A 24,550-nucleotide genomic window follows, 5' to 3' on the forward strand; every position below is an offset into this window, starting at 1 on the left:
GAGGGGAACTAGAGGGGGGGGGGGGGTATGGTGTGTCATATTATGTGTTATATGTTATATGTGATGTGTGATATGTTATACTGTATGTATGAGACTGTGATGTGAACATCAAATGCTGCTGTCTTTTTATGGAATGGAATGACATGTGTGAAGAAGAATATCCTTTATAGGATAATAAAGACTCTTATGTGACTTTATTATGGCCGCTGTACCATGGAAGCGAGTGGTCATACAGGCTAGTGTTTTTGTCCTCTCAATATTTTTTAGCTGGGATTATTATTACTGAAACCCCACCAGTCCAAATAAACCTTGGCATCGTTATAGCCCCACATGGCTGATACAGAATAAAATGTGTTATAAAATGTGTTTCTCTACATGCTTCCACCCCTTGAGGTTGGGTAGGAGCTCTCTCTGAGAAATTATGATGGCAACATCTCTCTCTAAAAGGGCTATATAAGACCATCTCTATCGTTAATGGAGCTTTGTAAATCAATTACATTGACTTGAATTGACGTAACAGGCAGGCAAAAATAAATACTAAGTCTGACAACTCTGCAGTTCAGAACTTAGCTCTTCCACTGCTTCACTGGAACTTCAGTCAAAGCAGCAGAAGACTTTGCTGTCAAAAACAAACAAAACAAACAAAAGCACTGCCTCTCAAAGGCATCATAATAAACACTGTTTCTATTTCAGCTATTTTTCTTTTTAATTATATGTCAGGACTCCGCAAATTCTGAAACTAATAAGATCTTTCAACATGTAAAACATGCAGAAGAAACAGTTGTCAACTATATTTCCCATTACGGTATGTACAGTAATTAATTGAGAGCAAGTATTCTATGCAATTGTAAGCAAAACCCTCTGACTACGACCAACTTTCAATTCTGATGTGCCAAGATATGTGCCCTGCTACAACCAATGAGAAAGTCAAAGCTAGTTTTGTGCTTCCAACATCTGACATGATAAACATATTTCTATATTAGGATCTGGCCCAGAGGTCACTCAATTTGAATGTTTGAATGTCTGACCTTACATCCATACCCCATTCCAAGAATGTGTCCACTCCTAAATGTACCTGGACCACAGAAGCTGTGCAGCTGAGTGTTCCCAAGTCTTCACGTAATGGTCCTACGGGATGGCACAAAATCCGCCTACAGAGGGAGAGAAATAAAAAGATGGTAGAGTATCTCTTACTAGGGAAGAGCAAAGGACATCATGCAACCATTCAAAACATTCTTTAAAAATATTCTTAATCATATTATATCTAGCCCCTTATGTGTACTGTAACCCTTAAACTTAATCAGTCCCTTTTAAGTCTACCCCAGCTAAAGTTTACCCCAACCAGCCAATTAAATCTACCCTAAGCCCCTTACATTTACCCCAATCAGTCTCTTAAATCTACCCTAAATAGTCCCTTACGTTACGTATCCCAACCATCCCCTTAAATCTACCCCACCCATCCCTAAAGATTGCTCAAACCAGCCCCTTAAATCTACCTCACCCATCCCCTAAAGTTTACTCCAACCATCCCTTTAAATCTACCCCACCCATCCCCTACAGTTTACTCCAACCAGCTCCTTCAATCTACCCCAACCATCCCCTAAAGTTAACTCCAAACATCCCCTTAAATCTACCCCACCCATCCCCTAATGTTTACCCCAACCATCCCCTTAAATCTACCCCACCCATCCCCTACAGTTTACTCCAACCAGCCCCTTCCATCTACCCCAACCATCCCCTACACTTTACTCCAACCAGCCTGTAAGGTTTAGCTCAATTAGAACCTGAAGTGTACCCCAATCAGCCCCTAATGTTTACCCCAAATCAGCGCCTAAAGCTTAGCCCAATCAGTCCCTTAAATTCATACCAATCAGCCTCTAAGGTTTAGCCCAATCAGCCCCTTAAATTTATACTTATCAGGCTCTAAAGTTGATCCCAATGAGCACCTTAAATCTACCCCAATAAACCCCTTAAGTTTACCCCAATAAGCACCTGAAGTCTTTTTTTTTAAAGAACATTTTTTGGGGGGTTTTATTATTATTGGATAGGATTGTGGAGAGTGCCAGAAGGCGAATGGGAGAGAAAGCAAGGGTGGGATCCGGAAAGGACCACGGTGCGGGAATCGAACCCGGGTCGCTGGCGTACGGTGCAGGTGCCCTAAAGAGCTCCTAATTTTTACCCCAATCAGCCCTAAGGTAAACCCGAATCAGCCCCTAACATTTACCCCAAACAGCCTCTTAAATTTGCGCTAAAATGTACCCCAACCAGCCCATAAAATCTATCCAAATCAGCCCCTAAAAGGTACCCCGTTCAGCCCCTAAAATTTACCCCAAACAGCCCCTAAATTTGCAAAAATCAGCCCCTTAAGTTTCACCCAAATCACAGAACAGGATATTAGGTGGCAGTCATCCTGCTCAGCAGCTGGTCTACACGCTGCTCCAGGCAGCTGAAGAGCCCGTCTGAGAGGTCCTGCGGTCGGCTGTACACACTCCGCTCCAGGAAGAAGACCTCCATCAGGAAACCCAGCATGTCAGCCTGTGGTCAGACCGGAGACATAAAGAGAGCACATTAAAGGCTCTAAAAAATCCAAAGGGCTACTAAAATCCAAAAGGCTACTGATACATAAACTACATCCAGGAGGTGGTTGGTCAAGAGGCTATTTACCCGCAGCAGCTCCCAGCATTGTATTGCCTGAGGTAGCCACACCTCGGATGGGTGGGGCATGAAGGCATGGATAATTTTTACCAGATGATCCAGGAAGCCACCCTGAACCCGCTACAGAAGGGAACAGAGAGAGTGGTGTAAATTAGGTAGGACTGTGTAATGACTACAGTATATGGGCAACGGATGTCGAGGAAAACTCACACTGGCCAGCCTGGCACGAGTCCCCTGAAGCTCACCAAAGAACACCATCTCAAAGATGACGTCCAGCAGGTTGACATGATGGATCTAAAACCAAAAGAAATCAATTAATTTATATGAGGACATTAACTTAGGTGAGCTGATGAGTACAGCAACCTGACATACCTGAACCTCCAGCAGCTCATTCTCAATGGTCTGAGCACTACCAGGAGTCTGGACAAAGGCCACTAGCTGGTCAAAGGCCTCTTGAAATGCACCAGCATCCTGGAGGAAAGTGAAAAGAGGGGAGGGGAGAGAACATCTGTTCAGTGAATTCTGGTCTTGCCTGGCATACATTTCAGATGTGCACTCAGTCAGCCAATTGACTGATTTATTGTTGCATGTCAAGGTCACATCTATTCCTGTAAGACTAATGCAACCTAAGAATGCTACCTGTCCGTTGAGAGCAGCCATAGTGCGCAAGATCATCTTCCCTGCCACGGTGATGAAGTTAGCGTACTGCTCCTCGACGAGCAAGACCTGATCAAAGCATTAAAACATACAAACAAACAACACGTTTAAATGGTGAGAAACCTCAGACCTCATGTGCAAGAAATTGGCGACCAAGACCAAGGAAGGACCGATCAAAATGATCAATGTCAAGGATTAGTACTTACAGCAAATGCTTGTCTCAGGCCATTAAGCCTCAGAGAGAAGTCCTCCAGACCAGAGGGCAGGAAGAACTGGCTGTAAAAAACAAATAAAAACTCTGTCACATTGAGACTAATATCATATGCAACTTTGTGGTTCAGATTTTCCACTGGGAAAGACTGCTAGCTAAAAAAGCTAACAGTATCCAAGTTCATGTTTTTCAATTAAACTCTTTAAATTATCCCATTCTGCTACATCATACCACATGATTTGTGGGCTTTGTTGTGTTTTTCCAATTCACAAGCACCCTACTTACTAGAGGGAGGGAACCTGCATGGCCTCAGTCAGCAGGTTGCTGTCTCCATCCCCCTACCAGAGCAAACAGTCAAAACACATGAGAATGACAGGATGAAATCACTAGCAAGAACAGCTTATCACCGGAAAACTCTGCAGGTTTAAGTTGGGGAATAGCACTAGCATGAGCGCTTCATATTACCTGAGCAGAGCTCAGAGTACCAGAGGAGTAAGCAGCGCTGCCAGGGCCAGCAGCACCAGAACCACATGCAGCATCACCATGGACAGCATCAGGACCATGGATGTCGCCCTGTCCAGTAGCACCAGGACCAGCGGTGTCAGGGCCACAGGCAGCACGAAGATTAGCAGCATCAGCATAGTGGACAGGACCAAAGCCAGGCATGCCAGGACCACTGGCAGCGTCATGACCATGGGTGTCAGGTCTGGCATCAGTGTTGAGACCACGGGCGTCAGAGTCAGAGGCAGCGGCAGGTCCGGCAGCAGTATTGGGCCTGGGGGCCTCAGGGCCAGAGGCAGCGTCAGGTCCGGCAGCAGTGTTGGGCCCGGGGGCCTCAGGGCCAGAGGCAGCGTCAGGTCCGGCACCAAAAGCAGGCTCGGGAGGAGGGAAGGTAGGAGCAGGGACAAGAATGGTTTTAGTCCGCTCCGTGGTGGACACCCTTCCATTTCCAGAGATGGTCATTTCCTGGAATGACTGGGAAATCTCGACCATCTGTAGAAGACCATTCACCATGTGATAATAATAATAAATACGATTTAGTAAATAATAGATGGCTGACAGCAAGAAAAGTACCTGGACTCCATCCATCTCCAGGCGAAGGTTGGCCTCCGTCTCGAGGCGGGATGAGACATGGATGATCCCGCCACAGTACCGCTAGAAAAAGAAAACAACAGTCTGCATACCAACTGACAGTCTGTATATTCACTCATATTACATGTTAAAAGGGGGTGAAGATCCATGAATATAGAAACACCTCCAAGTAGCTATACCTGGATGTAGGTGACGAACTTCGCAGAAGCGTACTGGTAGCGGCTTCCCTAGAAAGGTTGACGTGGAAATGTGTTAACCATTGACGAGTTAGAGATAACTGACACTCAAAAAAACCAACAAGTCGTTGCTATTTAGAATACCTCTGGGGTCTCCATGTAAAAAGTGTTGGTCAGGTGCCACCACTGCTTCTGCATCGAGTTGTCCAGTCTCTCCATGCAGGAGAGTTTCACCTCCACCCACTACATGAAAGAAACACACTGGTGAACTGATGAACAGAAGTGGAGAGGTACACCGAAAAAGTCACAGAGATGGTAAAACCTAGTCTAAACGATGCTAAATATTAATTGTTTGCTTGTTTACCCTCGGACCACAGGAGAACCACTCCGAGTGCTCAAAGCCCACTGTCTGGCGGGTGTTCTGGACTTCCTGAGTCTGCAATACCATAACGTAATATACATAATACTGTATGGCAGTACAAATTATCTTGAAAATGTCTTTTAACTTGAAAAGCCGAAAGCAGTGGAGAACTTAAGTCACCAATAGGAGAGACCCATGCTAATGACATGACAAGGCTGTAAATAGCTTACCATGAATGGCAGCACGTGCCCATGCTGAACATCCAGAAGACCCTGCAGCAAGGAGGTAAGGTATAAGGACACATTGTATAGCCTACTTTTAGTATAATGTTCTATCAAACAAAGTGACTGCACCCTAAATAATTAGCCTATGCTTACCATCTGGGATCCCATCCCGAGGAAGACAACTACAAGACAATAATAAAACCTTTGTTGAGACCAACATTGTATACAGAGATGATAACACACCGTTATAATCATATGGATTAAAGCAGCTAGCCTACATTAGAAATCAGCTATAAATCTTACTGTCAGTCCCATCGGCCTGAGTGTCAGCCTCTGCGGTCTCCCAGTAAGCCTGGGTTCCCACCTCGGCTTTGACGGCATCCCCTCCAGCCTGGCTGCCAACCTCGACGGTTTCAAACTCGGCTGGGTGCCGATCTCCTTCCTCTTTCGTCGGCGGAAAGAAAGTTTGAAGCAGCCTGTGCTTGCCATCAAGTAAGTCTATGCTAGCTATTAGCAATTTGATATTTGAAGAGGACAAAATCCCAATGATCCGCCTGTAAATTCTGAAACTAAAGACTGACCAAAGAATGTGTACTTTGTCAAATTAAAGTTCCATGGAATGATAAACAATCCGATTCCAACAGAGTGATTGTTACCAGGGCTTGACGTCATAATTTTCATAAGATGCTGGTAACCAAAGATTCTGGAGCAACATTAGCGTGCTATGATTTTTGCCGCTAAAGAATCTTTAATCATGCACTTGTTAGGCTGAATCCTTATCATAACACTTTCGTGAAAAGTGGAAACATTAAAACAAATGCAGTGCATGACTACAATATTAAAACGTATATAAAAAAAAGGTCGCTTAACGTTTTAAATGCATCTTTGCAGTTTCATTAGCTAAAACGAGTCACTGGCAATCAGGCCCTAACCCGACCTGAACCCGACCCGGCCCGGCCCGACATATTAAGCAATTACTGAGCCCGAGCCCGAATCCGAGCCCGACTAAAAGGGTCCGCTATTAGACATGACGGTTTCCCGACACTTCGGTCACGTAGCCTAATGGTTTCTCAGAGAGCCAACTTGAACAATTAAACAAATAATACTTTTAACACACGAATAACGCTTGCAAAGACAAGCGTTCATGAATTTAATTAGACCTCAATGTCGAAATAATGGGACGTCGCAAAAGCAGTATGTAAAGGACAGCCAGGATAGGCATGACATAGGTAAATCTGTATGCGCGGCGGGAGATAAATGAGCAGCACACATGAGCTCCTTGTCCATAGCCAACTTAGTAAGCACCGTGTAAATAAATAAAGGAATTGAATCACTATGAATTTAATATTTATTAGGCTAAATAACAATCAAATAAATGTAGGCTCTTGCTCACCTAAAGGCAACAAGCGCAAGTTGTAGCCTACAAGCGCAATAGACCGCTTCCAACAGCCTAACAACGTGACAGAAAACACTCACATTCTTTGGCCCCTATCATGCCAACCGGGCAATGAACTTTCGCGACTGGCGCAACCTTTAATTACTATTCTCTGCGAGCGCATCCTTCATTTTTCCAGCGCAAATGTACGTTCTCTAAATGGGAGATGATATTGCGCCCTAACGGGCGTGTCAGTGAAGAGAACAGGTGTGGTCCGGCGCAAAGCTCGCCAGTCGCTAATATATGGATGAAGAAAGTAAGTGCGCCACTGACCAGGAAAAACCTAGTCGGAATCACTCGCGCATAGCTGAAAGGCTATTATATGAGCGCATGAGGCTTGGGGATATGGAAGAGTGCACAGTGCGCACTTCTTTCATCAGCAGGAGCGCGCGCAGCCCGAATATAATTAAATAATACTTGTACGTTTCTCGGTTTTAGGTTCGTGTATTGGTCAGCAAAAAGTAGCATACATAGCATAACAACATCCACATGCAATAATACAACATTATCTCCCTCAACAATGGAATTCTCTTCTCTGATTGGCTGATGGGGTGGCCATTAACTTCGTATAACCTGCTACCTTTGAAGTAGTTCCCGTATCACACTTGAATATTAATTCGCCAAACTCGTTGCGAAGTTTAAATGAACTGTCACGTTGCATCCAAGCTGAAATACAGACGTGCAGAACCATAGTAACATTGTAGCATATGACGGAGGTGGATTGTAGCTAGTTGGATGCCATTTAGGCTATAAAAGTAGCGATCTTTCAAAGATAAAGTTAATCAGAATCCTGGGATATGCCCGCTTGACAACGGGAGAGATAGAACTAACGACTGGCTTTTGGCCGTAGGAACCAGCCATTTAGAACTAACGACTGGCTTTTGGCCATAGCAACCATCCATTTAGAACTAGTAACGGCAGTTTTGTCCTGCAAGTAGAAAGTTGATATGTGGTGGAAAAGTAGTCCCACAGTCAAGACAGTTTTAGCGATGTTAACGGACGCAACGGTGGAATAAAACTATGTTCTAAATATACAGGTTATGAATACAAACGGGAGATAAGCGGGATAACGGCCTTCGAGGTCGACCGGTTCGATGGAAATAATGGCACGGCGGAGGTAACTCCGTCTCCGTGCTTCGCACGTCGCCGGAGTTCTAGACCTCCACCTAGCCATTATTTCCATCGAACCGGTCACCTCGTCGGCCGTTATCCCTTACATAACGTCTAACAGTGACCTGCTCATTTAGACAACATTACACAGCCCTATGGCTAAGTTACCTTCAGTTAGTTTTGTTCTAGCATACCTTTAACGTCTGGCAGTAAACAGCTGTAGTGTTCTGGCAACTGTCTACCTTGTTATTGCTCATCTGGAATAACTTCTCTAGCTGCCTCCATCCTCCATCCTTTCTGTTTTGTTTGTTTAAAGAACTTGCGATATCCATGATGAGTAGGCTATTGAGTTAGTGAATTAGCTTCACATTGTGTGCTGATAGCGGAGTAAAAGAAAACAACACGAAGCCTAGTTGCGCGCCTGCGTGCGTAATCTCTCCTGTTCAGACGAAATGTGTGCGCGTGGATATAGCTCTATAGCGCATTAAGTTAATTTTGATAACGTGTTGACTGACTTTTTCTTAAAATAGAAGATTGTAAATAGCCTGATGGCAGGCAGCTAATGGGATGCTGTGCATATTGGGTGGGTACGGCATGGCATGCCAATTTGGTGTGAATACACACACACACACACACACACACACACACACACACACACACACACACACAAGGGAAATGTAATAATGATAATGATCAATAGTGAGAACTAGCTTCTGACTACTGCTGCGGCTGCTGCGTTCATTCTGAAATAATCTATTTAAGTCATAAGCCCCGAGAGACCGTAAGCAAGTGCCTAAAACCCCCCTTAGCTGTTCTAAAATCAGTGTAGCCTAAACTATGGACTAGAGTGACTTATTGCTTTTCTAAAACGGTAACTATACGTCGATGTATTCATAGATAATCATTCTTCCGCCAATAAATATTTCTTCCATAGGAATGGTTGCCATGCAACATCGACACGCAGCCACTTTAACTTTTGTGCAAGTTGTGGTAGTGCATTAACGAAATGCGGTCAAGGTGTATGTTTGTGTTGGATTTTATAACAGCATCGAACGCGATTCAGCCAATCATCATCAAGGACAGGAACTATCCGTGTTAGAAAATAATATTCACACATCATGTACATTATTTTCACAATTTCCCAGCATAAAAGTTGGGAAGGCTTAGGAAGCCTCCATTACGCGCCGCCCATGCCTCACGCACGAGCAAGTCGGTCTCTTCTGGAGTAGACGCCCAGGTAACTCCGCCATGATAATACCAACAGACCATTGAACAATGCGCCAGGCTTTTAAAGGGAATGAGAGTGTGAAATCTAATTGGTTTATAGCATGCTACGCCCAAAAGACACCCACGACTAATTAACTAAATTAAGACAACCCCTTTTCACTTTGCGCTGAGCGCATGTTCACTTTTCAAGCTGTCATTATAGCCTTTTGCGCTAGGACCGCCCTCAAAGAAACTAGCGCGAGTGACTTGCGACAATGCCCAGTTGATCCTGATAATAGAGCCCTTTGAGTTGCAGGCAGGCACGGCGTTATGGGTGGGCCTGACGGTCCTAGGCCCGCCCACTTTTCCCCAGGCCCACCCTAATTTTTTCACTTAAAAAAAAAAAAAATCTAGCCTATCTATTTTTCGATAAGTCAATGTAAAACAGCAAATAATCAAAATTGTGGTTTATATTAATGGGAGAATTTCAAAAAATGAATTAATTTACAATAAAGTTTGTTTGTGCAGCTTGGACGAATCATTTTAGGACTTGTAATATCATCACAGGCAAGCGTCAATATGAGTCTTTCCCTCAAGCATTGAGTGTAGCCGTTGGTAGCTCAGTAATGGAAAGTTAGTTTAAACAGTATCCTACGTTTTAAGATAGAATGGCACAACAGTCTAATACTTTACACGAATCAGCAACGAGTCACTGTAATGAGAAATAGTTTTGTAGTGCGGTTTGCTGATGAGTTCAGCCTCGTTTAATAGGCTTATATATTTTTTTAGCATGACCGTAAACCGAGTCGAGTTAGTCTGCATTTTAAGCGAAAAGAAAATCAGTAGGCCTACCCTGTTGGAAATGTCATGGCAATGTTCTTGTCAGTAGCTAATGACACAGTATTCACGAAATAGCCTTTGACATGATTTGAAACAATAAAAAGCATAGGCTCCATGTTCATTAATCTTTCTGTCTTTCTTGTCGAGGAATGTTGGGCTAGCTATTTTGCGCAAATTCTTATGACACTGGGACACAGAAAAAAGAATTGAAATTAGATAAGCCTCTCCTATTTTTATGTAAAGTAGCCATCTAAAAAACAAAACATTATGGCTTTAGTTGTGAACTACAGAAATAGATTAAAAATGCTAGACTGTTCAGATGGAGCTCATGCTGCATGAACCAACATTAATAACGAAGAACGAAAGAGACGGGACGCAAGGAAGAAATAGGCAGGTAATTCTGACAGAATTTCTATAGCCTTTGCTGAACGTGAACATGACTTGCCATAGAGAAACACATGATAACGTTGGATTAGGAACATAGGCTATTATGCCACACAAAAACATGGGGTAAGTGGCTAAATGAAGTTATTATTTTGCTGTCACTTCGTCTGTTTGATGGTCTAGAATGTTGTATTGGTATCTGTGGATAGCTCTAGCTCTCCTCTTTCATCTGACATGCGTGCCATACATTTCTGGTTTCACGAGTAAATCAAATTGAGAGTAATGGTAGCCGAAGCTATATATTATTATTTGTTTGTCACTTCGTCTGTTTTTATAATACAAAATGATCGATGTATTTGGTATCAATGGAAAGCTCTGCTTCTCCTCTTTCATTTGATATGCGTGTCATGTCTGTGCGATGCGTGGTCCGCGAGTAATTCAAGCGAGAGTTCTGGATGCGCGGGTGAACGCAGAGCAATATAGACTGTAAATATGATATACTTTGATTTAACTTCATTATTTTATTTTATTTCCATACTTGATCGTGTTTAGTCTCGTTGGAAAAGCCCCGGTTCTGCTCGTTCGTGCAGTATAGGTTTCATCTCGCTGTGACTAATAATCGTGGAGCAATGTAACAAAGAAGAATGGGTGTGTTTTTTGACGCACTTTGCGTCCGTCGGGCTCATAGGGTTAATAACGAAGAACGAAAGAGACGGGACGGAAGGAAGAAATAGGCAGGTAATTTCTGACAGAATGTCTAAAGTAGCCTTTGCTTATATTGGCAGAATGTGTAAAGTAGCCTTTGCTTATATAGGCGTGCAAATCATCGCCAGGTTATTCAAACGCATAACATTTAGTTGCGACATATAGTTCACAGATTACTTGATATCAGGTTTGTCTGGCATCATTCGCGCTGAACGATTACGCTATTATAAAGGGGCGGATGTGTTTGATAGGCCGTCCGAACTCCTGCCAGTAAGATGCCTCTGTGCGTAAAAACGCACGACAGGTTTTCTCATTACCTGGCCCAGCCATATTTGGTCAGGCCCACCCAAAATGAAAATCCTGGCGCCGTGGCTGGTTGCAGGTCCAAATAATCCCAAAAAAACACAGGCAAATCTAGGCCTATTTACAGTTCATCCATGATTGTTAATTTCGCTGCTTTGTGCAGGAAGACAATCGCGTCCACGGTGGATGGCTTTAGGTTGCACTTCCAGCGCCCGGCCCGCGGTGCTAAAGTTCCGTTCATTGGGGCTGCTGCTTGCGGAGACTATACCGCGCAAGTGTAGCAAGCATTGGGAGAATTAGGCTAGCCTAGGCCCACCTCATGCCGTTTCCACCAAATAAAAAGCGTGAATGTTTTTTGGACATGAATTCTGACATCATAATTGAAAAAATCATGAATATTGTACATAAAACCATTAGTGTCAAGTCCGAGCCCTACCCGAGCCCGTGCTATTGAATATAAGGCCCGTACCCGGCCCGAATTTGCATAATGTGTCGGGGCCCGTCGGGTCCCGACGGGCTTGCAGACCTCTAATCTCCATGCACACCAGTCTCTCAGCAATTAATCCTCTCAGCAAGGGTAGATTGGATGATCTCCCGCAGCTGATGACTTAAAAAAAATGTGTGTAATAACTTTAATCTTACCCAAATTATCACAGAACCAACGACCTAAGACGAAAATTCACAGGTGTTCACCCCTGTTAGGCTGTATGCATGGCACAGACAGCGCACTTTACTTGCTGTGTCATGCTAGATGGCAGCCTGTAGATGGCAGCATGACACAGACAGCGCACTTTACTTGCTGTGTCATGCTAGATGGCAGCATGACACAACAAAGTGTGCTGTGTCATTCTGCCATCTAGTGGTTATGGAATATTTAACACCCATTATGATTGGAATAGCTGCATGTGCCCGCGACAATCGGTGACCAGTCGTTTGGGTGATCCATAAATTGTGTTTTTCTTTTCATACTTCGTTCCTTAAGGAATGGTGGTGTATTATTAAGGTGCCATTATATCATATGTGTGGTAAGGTATACAACTGTACACGACTTCAGTCTCCAGAAAGGCTGACTTTAAGCTCTGAAATGCGTGCACATTTAGGCCTGTTCACCACAAAGGGAAAGCCATAACATGGGCCGAGGGAGATAACAGCCAGAGTGTGTCCGGATTTTGCCACCTGGTCAGAGCGGGTCTTATGCAATTGTTACCACCTTCATGTGGGCATGATTCTAGCATAACTAACTTTGTCTTAGGATTTGACTCTGAAATGGAGAGATACTCTGAACCGAAGCTTTGGCTTTTCATAGAAATCACGGCTGTTAGACTCTGTTCAGTTTTACTGTCTGAGACTCAGCCTGTGTTCTGTCATCTTTGTACCATCTACAATAAATCATCATCTAATCGTCAATCCGAATCCAGCCATCAAGCTTTATTGACCATCTTCAATTCAGACATTAGACATTAGAACTAAAACACAACGCAAACCACTAGAAAATCTCACAGGTTGTAGAAAATTATTTGGCATCCATGTGTTCATTTGGTCAAAACACTGAATAAGACTGACAAACGGTCTGGTGTCATTAGGAGAGAAATGTAAAGCTGTGTATTGTCAATATAGCTATGGAAGTCAATCCCATGTCTCCTGATGATGTTTCCCAGCAGGAGAATGTACAGACTGAATAGAACTGGTCTGAGAATGGACCCTTGAGGAACGCCACATGCGATGTGAGTGGTAACAGAGTGTCACCCAGGGAGACAAAGAAATCTCTGCCAGATAGGTATGTCCTGAATCTATGAAGGACAAGCCCAGACAGGCCAACATGATGCTAGCCTGCTGAGAAGCATGGCATGGTCGACTCTGTACCGTATCAAAAGCAGCTCATATCATTCACGGCCTTAAGTCTCTGTGCTATGCTGGAGGCAAAAACCAGACTGGACTGTAGCTGATCGAAAATGCTATTGAGATTTACTGTAAGCATAGTTGTTTACAACTGAAGGATTTTACCAATAAAAGGGATGTTTGACATGGGTTGGTAGTTATTAGAACTTGAGGATTCAGGGTGCTCTTGAGTGGTTTCACAATAGCAGAGTTCAGCGTCTGAGGGAACTTGCCTATGCTGAGAGAGCAGTTCGAAGTGTGTTACCACACTTTCGGTCAACTTCGGTCAACTCCATGAATATGCATTGATATAGCCCTTTCAGTAATGGTCTTCAGTATGACTGTGAGATTAATATTTTGAGATATAGGCCTACTGATTGTTGATTTTCATGAGCTGTGAATTGTAATCATTGAGATTAAAGCAAACAATGGCTTGAAATATATCACTTTATATGTTATAAATCTAGACTCTATGAAAGATTCACCTTTTGAACTAATTTACAGAAAAAAAATCCAAGATATTCTAATTTGTTTTATATCTGTAATGTACATTTCCTGTCCTGAGATTGTTTCAATGAATGAAACTCCAAAATGTCGTAAACTGCCTAGGTGATTGATTTCTATGAGTTGTAAAATAATATGTAATTCAGCACTTCTAAAAATTACAACTCCGGAAAAATGGGCAGTAATTGTATGCTTTTATTGATGAAAAGATGAGATGCAAGTCAGGAAAACAAATTGTCTTTCTTGTCCATAAACTAGCTTTGGTGTGTGGCAGTATTGGACAGACAGGGATTTGTACTAAATATAGCTCAACTCATGACATTGAAATGAGTAAATTAAGCAAATACATTGTGAATGAATGTTGCCCGTCATTTAACTTGAGTTTATGAGTGTGTATGATGCCTTCTCTCCCCATCATCATATGATGCCCTCTCTCCCCATCATTGCATCTCTTGCCATATTTGTGGCATCCCAATAGTGATGAAATGGGATTACATCACTGTTCTGGAGAAAGAGTAATTCACATTTTCAACATTTATTTTTGGCACAACGTTCTCAAAGCTAAACTCTTTTTTAGATGGTTAAAGGTTACTGTCACTTTTTGAAATATGTTTCAACAACAGGCTGATATATTAAAATGATTTTTTAAAAATATTTTTTAATATAGTATTATGATCATGTGAAGGACAAGTTAACAGATCTCAGGTCTGGAACCCGAATAAGAGTTTGAGAGATTGTCTATCATCTTTCCAGTAAGGGTCCATTGTGAATATATGTTCTGACTATATTTTAATTAAGTTTTTTGTATTATTATTATTTAATTGTGTGCCGGCCTAATAACTTCACATCATACTGTATGTTACATATGTAAACATCATGGCTGCCAAATCAACATCTGCATCGGATAATCATCGTTATTTATAATGTTATTTACAATGGACTCATGACGTCTTTACTTTCCATTAATCTATTTGACACATCCATCACCATTTAGGGGGCAAGATGTTTTCTGATGAAATATGAGACCAGAGAATGGTTGTGACTGGGCTGTCCCAACAGTCTGTGATGGGTGTCTTAAACATGACCATTGGCTAAATTTGCCTAAAAGTAAAAAGTCCGACCATGTGAAGGTCATTGAATGAGTACGTGCAGAGCAGAGTGAGTGGCCACTGTGCTCCCTTGTGTTGATGTAAAGTAGGCTTGGTCATTTGCATATGATGATACTGACGTCATCCATGTCGTCTGTGTGTGTGTGTATGTGGGTGTGTGTGTGTGTGTGTGCGCTTGTATGTGTGTTTCTCTGTATGTGTGTGCCTCTGTCTACGTGTACAGTATCGACCCATCCGGTGAATTTCCTCCATGAGATCAGATTCTCGTTTACACATACAGTACTGTGTTGATAAGCCCCTTATCATTAATCGAGAGGATGCCTGGAAAGCCCAAAGTGCCAGGGCACCCCCCCCCCCCCCCCCCCCAACTCAGATGAGCCCTGCACCCTATAACACCCACCCACACACACTCACCCACACACGCACACACACAGACAGTGCTCTCATTGAACATTATTAACACAATCAGCTGGACAGCTGATTTGCAAAGGAAAATAACAAGGAGGAAATGCAGCTTGCCACTGCCGAAATAAACATCATGGTTACACTGCAACTATTTTTTTTTTCATGTGGCTGTCACTGTGCGTGTGTGTGTGTGTGTGTGTGTGTGTGTGTGTGTGTGTGTGTGTGTGTGTGTGTGTGTGTGTGTGTGTGTGTGTGTGTGCGTGTGTGAAAGAGTGAAAGAGTTTAATTGTGTAGGCTATGTATGTGTGAGGCTTATCACCTCTTACTCACTCTTATTTTGGTGCATGGGTGTGAAAAATGAAGGCCAGTGGGTTCCTCTAAGTTAATACGATGCTGCCTCTTCTATACTTTCCGTCAGTTTCGTTAAAATGCACATTTTGTTTTAACACTAGATGTGATAAAACACTTCATGAAAGAGTTGTGGGGAGAGGAAAACAGAGAGAGGAAGTAAGAGAGACAGAACGACAGAGAGGATAGTGGAGCGAGAAAGAGGGAACAAGCCTTAACCGTAACCCCTGGTGCATGAACTCATTTATAACTCCTTATAAGTGAGTGTGAGTGAGTGAGTGAGTGAGTGAGTGTGTGTGAGTGAGAGTGAGAGAGAGAGAGAGATGATCCATAATTAAGAGACAACAGCCATCTATTTACCCACAGATAGAAGATGAGAGAAAACAGGGCGAGGTGCCTATATGCATATTCCCCCAGACTGTAGAAACGGTCCCCTGTGTGAGTACCCGAAACTGTGCTTTCTCAGAATTATTTCTTCCGGCCTCTCGAGTGTGTAGGTGTAGGCTACACGTCAAATATAAAGAGTGGTCCGCAGCGCCATGGACTATATCTGCAAGAGGCTTTTACGCGTCAAAACAAGAAAGAGAAGGTGGGTACTCTGAAAACATTTTAACACTACACTACATTTTAACACTACAACTTTAGAGTTGTAGCCTACGTCTCTATCTACTTTAATTGACAGAGCTGTGATGCCATTGATTAGGCTATTCGGATTATCGATATTGATCTACAGAGTGGCAAGACTTTTCAACAATATTTTTCCATTAAGCTTCAACTTCAGTTTTGGATTAAGATATTCTAAATATAATATGAGGGGAAATTATCAGCTAATTAGCTATGCCAAAATGTTCTAATTTCGATTGACATTGCTTTCGTTGCTCTGTTTTTCTATCTAGATTACATAAAACACCCGTGAGACCGAAATCGTGTTTTGTACCTCAAGTGGATAATGCGTTCATGGATGGCATCACTTATGTGGGTCATGGCATTCTTCGCCGTCGGCTCATCGCTCAATTCCTTCCCTGAACACAGTAAGTGATCATAAGCTTCGTGCATCCTTTAGTAGTTGTCCTATGCCCGGTGATCTCTACATGTCTTGTAACATCCTCCGCAGCCTCCTTTATCATTACCTCTCCAAGAAAAAATTGGCATGGTTTGTTTCCTTGCTTGTTTGTCTGGCTGTTTGTCAGGTTAACGGATCTTCATGAAAGGGTGCGCCATAGTTTTGGTGCGACGACGAATTATGTTTGTTTTCAGAATTATACTTTCGATAGGCCTACACATATTTGAACATTAAATATGCATAGACCATTTGTTAAACATATTGGTATCATAGCCTACATGCTTCTGGTGTGATGAATTCAGTAAAACTAGCATGGTTAAAATGTCAGTGGAAGATTTAAATTAAGATAATCAAGATTGATTTAAAACATCAAATGCATTCATGTTTTCGTTATAATTAATTAATTAGTTGAGAAAATAGTTTTCACTGAGGCGTCATTTTTGTCATAACAGTTCTTTGATTTCTTTGATCACTGAATGCAGTTGCAGTAAGATAAGAATGTGTCTCCGTGCGTGCTCTCTCTCAACAGGGCAAGTGGTAAAGATGGGTGCCACTGTCATCCTGAAATGTAGTACCGACTTTAAGGGCCTGATAAGATGGACATATCCTGACCCTGACGAGGGAGATTTGGATGGGGGCATCCTCTCAGACTTTGACGATTACATGACTGGCAAATACTCCTGTTGGGACGGAGACAGGCTCCTCAACAGTGTGCATGTCTTCCTAGAAGACACTCCCGACAGTACAAGTGAGTATTTTCGGAGGACTAAGCATAGGCCTACATCTTACGTGTTTCTGGTGATCAACTACATAGGCGGTGTATTACGTACATGATTGGATAAAAGCATTGTTTTGATAAAACCACTGGCATCAGTATTGTGTCTCTGCGTCTCACTCAATCTTATTCTCTCTCGGGTCCTCCTCTCTCTGTCACTCCTCTCTCTTCCTCTCTTTCTATTACTTTGTTTCTCTCGCCCTCCACTCTCCCTCTGTGACTTTCCCTTTCTCTCTCTGTCTCTAGCCCCAGAGCTGAGCTGTTTGGCTGAGACCTACGGCTGCTCCTTCAAGTGCTCTTGGGCTGATCCGCACTACACAGCTGTGAGGCTGAGGAATCAACGGTAGCAGACTCACACACATACACATGCGCACGCGCACACACACACACACACACACACACACACACACACGTGACACTAACCCACACACATACATGCACATGTTCTTCACACACACACACACACACACACACACACACACACACGTATACAATTGCACATATTGATATTGTTGACACTTGATATTGTTTAAACTCAACATGTTTTATGTGTCTGTGTGTGTGTGTGTGTGTGTGTGTGTGTGTGTGTGTGTGTGTATGTTTGTACTCACAGAGACAATGGTAAATGGTTATCCCAGTCTCCTGAGGGAACGTTCATTGTGTCCCACGTCACTGGCTCTGAGGAGATGGTGCCACTGAAGGTCACCCTGGAAGCCATCAATGATGAGAGGTACCTGCAGATCAACAAGACCTTCTACCTGCGCAACATCAGTGAGTATGTTTGTGATTGTGTGTGTGTGCATGAGTTTGCATGTGTGCGTGTTTGTATGTTTTTGTATCATTTTCCATAACACACCTTTTTCACAGCAGCATAGTGGTTGAAAGACAAGGGTCTATACAATGTGCACTTGAGAGCAAACAATGTTTGTTTCTTGTTGTGCATGTGTGTGGATATGTTTGTGTGAGTGTGTGCATTTGTGCATATGTGTCTTCATTTGTGTGTGTGTGTGTGTGTGTGTGTGCCTTTGTGCTTATGTGCTAATGTGAATGTGTGTCCTTGTGTGTGTGTGTGTGTGTGTGTGTGTGTGTGTGTGTGTGTGTGTGTGTGTGTGTGTGTGTGTGTGTGTGTGTGTGTGTGTGTGTGTGTGTGTGTGTGTGTGTGTGTGTGTAGTCCAGCCCTCCCCTCCTAAGGTCCAGTGGCGTAAAGAAGAGGATGTTTTAGTGGTGGATGTGAGTCCTGCAGACAACTGGGCCAAACCCACCAGCTACTACCCTCTGGAGTACCAGATAGAGTACATCAAGACAGATAACGGAGAGGTAAAACTCACGCACACTCGCACACACACACACACACACACACACACACACACACACACACACACACACACATACACACACACATTTGATTATTTTATTTGGAATGACCAATACTGATTAAAACAACACAGCATCCAAATAATGTCAAAGAGCCTGTTATATCTCACTAGACAATACAAACATTATGCTGATAGTCACAACCACATGAATGAATAAATAAATAAATAAATAGGCTATGTATCTTAAGGATAGAGGTGGCATCGCCTTCTCCAAACATGCAGACTACCTATGATTGCTGATACAGAACAGTATTTGGCTAATCGCTTAGAGGTCTTTTTACTCAGTCCAGCAATTTGCAAGCCTCTAAGGCAGTCTGTGCACATGTCCTAGACTACCATAAATTAGGATAATCAGTTTGGTACTGTAACCACATGCAGCTAAAGCATTTGTTAATGGCTGGTATTTTAACATTTTCTCAGAAAAACACAGTTCCATGTACGCATCAAAGCAACAACCTACTTCCAAAATCAGAATGTTCTTAGAAGGTTCATTGACAACTACAATGTCTGGAGTGTTCGGTGATTCTCTGAGGACACTCCTTAGAGCATATGTGTTATCATTCAGATTTGAAAACCAGTTGTTTTGAACAGTCTTATTTGTGTGTATGTTGCTTTGTCCAGAAGATTTACGCAGTTCTTGTGCTGTTATGGTTACAATGCGGTCATGGCGCGCGATGTAAAGGCCTTTAAACGCAGGGCACCCGTTCATAATGTGCGCTGTGGATTCCATTGTTTTATCGCTATGTAGTAAGCAGAATGGCTCATGGTGTTTTGGATACCAGAGAGAGAGGTTGTATTTGGTAGGGAGAGTTTGCAGCCGGGCTTTGATAACGAATTTAAAGATATTTTCGTCGACGGCTGGATTTTGTAGCGCGGAGTGTGAGACTGTGTGATCAGCGCTCTGCAGGCATGCAAGTTTCCCTTGCAGGCGCAGGTTGACCCGATGATCGCGCTGTTGCGCACACACACACACACACACACACACACACACACACACACACACACACACACACACACACACACACACACTCTCTCTCACACTGAGACCATATATTATACAATGAAATCTCTCTCTTTCTCTGCAGAGGGTGAAGCAGCTGTGCTGTAAAGGAGAGACAACGGTTAGTGTTACTTTAATCAAATATAAGCAGTAATGTTACTGCTGATATTACAATATTAAGTTGTTTATTTTTATTGAGTCTCTGCTCATCTAACCCCCCCCACACACACACACACACACACACACAGGATTGCTGGAATAAAGTGAAGTGCCAGGTCCACGTTCGTGTCAGCAAGTTCCGCGTCCGTTCCCGGGACCCTCTGGTTGACTGTGACTGGGAAAGTGGAAAGTGGACAGCCTGGGAAAATGTAACTTACTGACGCTAGTCTCTCCATCTTTTCCTCTCTACCTTTTCCTTTGTATCCCTCTCTCTCTCTCTGTCTGTCTGTCTCTGTCTTCTCTCTCTTTGTCTTCTCTCCATCTCTCTCTCTCTCTGTCACTCACGCTCTGTCTTCGCCTTCAGGCTCTGCTCATTCACATCAATGTGTATATTTTTATTTATGTATGTATTTATTTATTTATTTATTGTCACACAGTGCATCTGTGCTGATTTATTTATGTGTTTATGTGTTTGTGGATTTGTGAATACATTTTCCACATTTGGTCCTGTGTTGTCTATTTGTGTTTCACTCTTTTCTATTAAAATCTTCATTCATATGTCTGTTTCTCTATTGTTTGTCTGTTTGTTTGTTTGTCTGTCTGTCTGTTCAAGTGATGATGATGCTTATGTTTACAGTGCATGTCTGTGTGCACATTTGAAAATGAGAATTGGAGGTCCTTTTCTGTATGGACAGATGAAACCACAATGTACTTGAAAATACTACTTGAGAAGAGAGAGAGAAAGAGAGAGAGAGAGAGACAGAGAGAGAGAGAGAGGAAGTGAATGAGTTGGTATGCATCTGCTAGAGTCTGATTACTTCTCTTCCACAGAGGAGGAAGTATTCCATAGTACACTTTCTAGACAAGGTTTCACTCATGCTGACTACTCACATTCATGAATGAAATTTAATTTAATTAAAAATGAAAGTCTTTATTTAAGCCTTGCATATAGACCATAATGCATGATGAGTAGTTGTCATATTGTATGAAGGTAATTTATGCAAGTGTAGCTGGTCTCAGTGCAGACACCCCAATCCCATTTGGGTTTAATTTCAGGTCTGTTCTATCCAATATGCATGGAAATGGATTTGACCAGTGCAGTTCTGAGTGGCCGTACATCACTAGTGGCAGTTTCTTCATACAGTAGTCATCAGTCCAAAAAGGCCCCTATTCAATAATCACAACAGGTTGAGTCTGGCACATTGGGTCCTCTACTATCAGCAAAACCCAAATGCAACCATGAGCAGTGGGCTTCCACACCTTTAACCCTATCCCAGTCTCCACTTGCTTATTAAGCCACTTGTCTCAAAAGAACACAGGATCGAGCATCTCATTCGACAGGCCACAGTGCCGTCCATTTTATCTTGGACCACTGGTGTTTACTGTGGGAATCCCCTACATTCCTCTGGAGAAACTGAGCTGGGAGAATCACAGCTTTTGCAAGTTTCTCAGGAATACATTTAGTATGTTATGGCCAGGGACTGAAAACAGAATGATTTGCATTTCGGTTCGCAGAAGCATTATTATTTCTGTTCCCACTCCAGTATTCCATGGCCTTCTCCTCTAAATGGTAACTGTACTTTCCAAGCACGTCGACATTTCAATGTTCAACTTAATTGAAAATAAGTAAGAAAGTCATTTGTCTCTGATAGCCTATGTTATTTCACACAATGTTTCAGTCATTTTGGTTACATATTTCATCAACTCATTGAAGGCTTGGCCTTTTAAACAGGGGAGACACTGACAGATACAAATCTGACTAAATTCATCCTATAAGGAGTCTGGGGAACACTGCAGGTGAAGCCCCTTTCAACCTTTGATATGTTGCGGAACATCAGCCGTGAAATTTCTATGTGACAGGCATAGACATGGTCTCAAAAGCAAAAGGCATGGCGTCAGTCGAAATATGCTAGTGTCATTAGGAATGCTCGATCCAGTGTTCTATAGATCATCATCCAAAACCAACAAAGGCTCATGTCCATAATGACATGTCACAGGTCATAGATCAGGTTGTGTGAGATGAACAGTCTCAACACTACTCTTATTCCATTTTTGGGGGGTCAGAATGAATACAAATTTGATGCAACACATTTTTTTCTGAATAGAGCCATCAACAATTGATGGTCTTAATGCTTGACATAATACAAACATACGCTATATTGGGTTAAGGGTCACTTGACTTAACTCGCATATGAACATAATGACATTGATCCACCCTTAGCAGCTATAACAGCTTCAAGTCATCTGGGAAGGCTTTCCACAAGGTTTAGATGTGTGTTCATGGGAATTTGTGACCATTCTTCCAGAAGCGTATTTGTCGGGTCACACACAGATGTTGGATGAGACTGGCTGTCAGTCTCCGCTCTCTTCATCCCAAAGGTGTTCTATTGGGTTGAGGTCAAGACGGTCGTCCATGGACCTTGCTTTATGCACTGGTGCACAGTCATATTGGAACAGGAAGTGGCCATCCCCAAACTGTTGGAAGCATGGAGTTGTCCAAAATATCTTGGTTAATGCTGAAGCTTTCAGAGTTCCTTTCACTGGAGCTAAGGGGCCAAGCCCAGTTCAGGGATGCCCCCTTCTCCCCTTCCTGTTCCAACATGACTGTGTGCACCAGTGAACACAAAGCAAGGTCCATAAAGATATGGATGACAAGAGTTTGGTGTGGATAAACTTGACTGACCCGTAAAGAGGTCAGCGTGCTCCTCGTCCATCATCAGCGTGTGACTTCAGCATGTGACTCCAGCGTGTGAAGAATGGTTGAAAATTCCCATGACCACCACACTCCTAAACCTGGTGGAAAGCCTTCTCAGAAGAGTTGAATCTGTTACACTGTAACTGCAAAGAGTGGGCCGACTTCATATTAAACACTATTAAGAACGGGATGTCACTTAAGTTCATATGCAAGTCAAGGCAGGTGACCCAATACTTTTGGCAATATAGTGTATGACTCATGTCTACTTTAGGTGATTATGTTAGGAGTTATTATTGCTAATTCTAAAAAGATATATAAAGTAATTTGACACTAAATATTTTCTCACAGTGAGTGAACATTGTTTTGGTAGAACAGAGCATATTTTTATGGTATAACATAATACTATTACAATCACTTATTACACTGGGTAAGCTAAAGTTCTTGTTTTAAATCTAAGCAATTCACAGTTAATATGTGACAAGAATGTACATGTGGCTTAGCTGATCTGGTAACAGCTGAGAGGCTATGAATACACAAAGAACGGGTATGGCCATTTCTCATCATTCCCAAGAGAATGCACTTTTCTCCAAACACTCTCTCTCACACACACACACACACACACACAAACACACACACACACTTTCTCTCTCACACACACACACGCCCATTCCCCAAACATTCAGTCATGGTCCCCTTATTTTTCTAGGTTATGAAGAAGAAAGGAAAGAGAACAAAAAATGGAGAGAATAAGAAAAACAAGAGAAAGCAGGGCAGAAGGAATGGAGGAAAAAAGAAGGCAGGAACGCGGGCTGAAAAGGGGGGAAACCCGGGTCTTCCCATGTCTTTGTGACTGGACACACCGTCTACCTGAGCTGATTGCTTTACTCTGGACCTGCTACTGGCCGGTGTGTGTTATTATACACCATGGCAGAATATGCGACTAGGCCAGTGTGCAGTTGCCGGAAAAGTTGTGGGTTTAATTCCTGACTTCCACCCATGTGAGTTGCTCTGAACCTTTGTAATATAATTGACATAAGTTGCTTCCGAAAAGTGTTTTCTAAATGAATAAATGTAATGCACTGTAATGATAATAATAAAAAAAAATCACATTGCATCAATAACACCTCTGAATCACTCTTTATTTTAGAATTCAAATAAATGAGGAAGTCTAGTCATTTGTCTAGAGTCACAGCATTTGTGGTGTTGAGATGTTACTGGGCAGGGCTCAGAATATCCATCGGTGGTTTCTGCATTTTAAGGCCTACATCTAGTCACGAAGAAGCTTGCCCATGAAACGTCTAGTCAGAATTGTTGTCAGTACATTCAGATACAAGATGCGTTAATAGGAGTGGGTCTACTGTATGTCGCCTCTGCCCCATGTTTCCTGTATATTACTCCCTGTTCCCTCTGATCAGTGTGTCTGTAATGAGGTCATGTGTTCTCTATTGTTTTTTTTTTCTATCTACCTCTCTCTGTCCATTATTGTCAATCTACTTCTCTCTCTATGTCCGTTATCATGAGCACTGCGGAATAATATAAAAACAGTCCATGGAAGATCTGTCAAATTGCCTGTGTGCCACAAAAGGCACAAGTTCTAATATCTCAGAACCCCACATAGACATTCACACAAGGCAGTTTGGAATGAGCTGAGGAGGAAGTGGCTCTCTATATGCTGCGAAGGGGTCATATTTGTGACAATGTGTAAATAAATACACATAGTGCACATAGTTGAGTAGATTAAGAAAGTGTCATCCTAGGAATGTGAGGTCTGACAAACAAGCAGGTTAAGAGTCAACATCTGATATTTATCGATAGCCAAGGTCAAGGCTGTGACACACACGTGAGATACAGTATACAAACCCAAAACAGAGGCAGTAGG

General features: G+C 42.6%; 2 protein-coding genes across 3 annotated transcripts; one reads left to right on the plus strand and one right to left on the minus strand.

Annotated features, from left to right (window-relative positions):
* Positions 1 to 2,368: 2,368 nt before the first annotated feature.
* On the minus strand, positions 2,369 to 5,239 carry LOC134094477 (uncharacterized). Its single transcript, XM_062548003.1, has 13 exons — positions 5,156 to 5,239; positions 4,936 to 5,034; positions 4,795 to 4,842; positions 4,598 to 4,678; positions 4,390 to 4,516; positions 4,009 to 4,298; positions 3,809 to 3,861; positions 3,519 to 3,588; positions 3,295 to 3,381; positions 3,028 to 3,126; positions 2,866 to 2,949; positions 2,665 to 2,775; positions 2,369 to 2,535 (listed from the first exon to the last, which is right to left on the minus strand). The coding sequence occupies exons 1-13, from the start codon at positions 5,237 to 5,239 to the stop codon at positions 2,395 to 2,397; spliced, it is 1,374 nt and encodes a 457-aa protein (XP_062403987.1). The 3' UTR covers positions 2,369 to 2,394.
* A 10,688-nt stretch (positions 5,240 to 15,927) lies between these two features.
* Positions 15,928 to 23,756, plus strand: il12b2 (interleukin 12B 2). Of its 2 annotated transcripts, XM_062546763.1 has the most exons (9): positions 15,931 to 16,192; positions 16,500 to 16,634; positions 17,196 to 17,414; positions 17,688 to 17,784; positions 18,055 to 18,212; positions 18,613 to 18,758; positions 19,903 to 19,938; positions 20,066 to 20,185; positions 23,378 to 23,756. In XM_062546763.1, exons 2-9 carry the CDS (start codon positions 16,553 to 16,555, stop codon positions 23,519 to 23,521), a joined length of 1,002 nt encoding a protein of 333 aa, XP_062402747.1. In that variant the 5' UTR covers positions 15,931 to 16,192; positions 16,500 to 16,552; the 3' UTR covers positions 23,522 to 23,756. The 2 variants fall into 2 exon arrangements, with proteins under 2 accessions (XP_062402748.1, XP_062402747.1); XM_062546764.1 differs by lacking the exon at positions 23,378 to 23,756 and having other exon boundaries at positions 15,928 to 16,192; positions 20,066 to 20,724.
* Positions 23,757 to 24,550: the final 794 nt, after the last annotated feature.

The sequence above is a fragment of the Sardina pilchardus genome, chromosome 10 (assembly GCF_963854185.1).
Source record: "Sardina pilchardus chromosome 10, fSarPil1.1, whole genome shotgun sequence".
NCBI lineage: Eukaryota > Metazoa > Chordata > Actinopteri > Clupeiformes > Clupeidae > Sardina > Sardina pilchardus.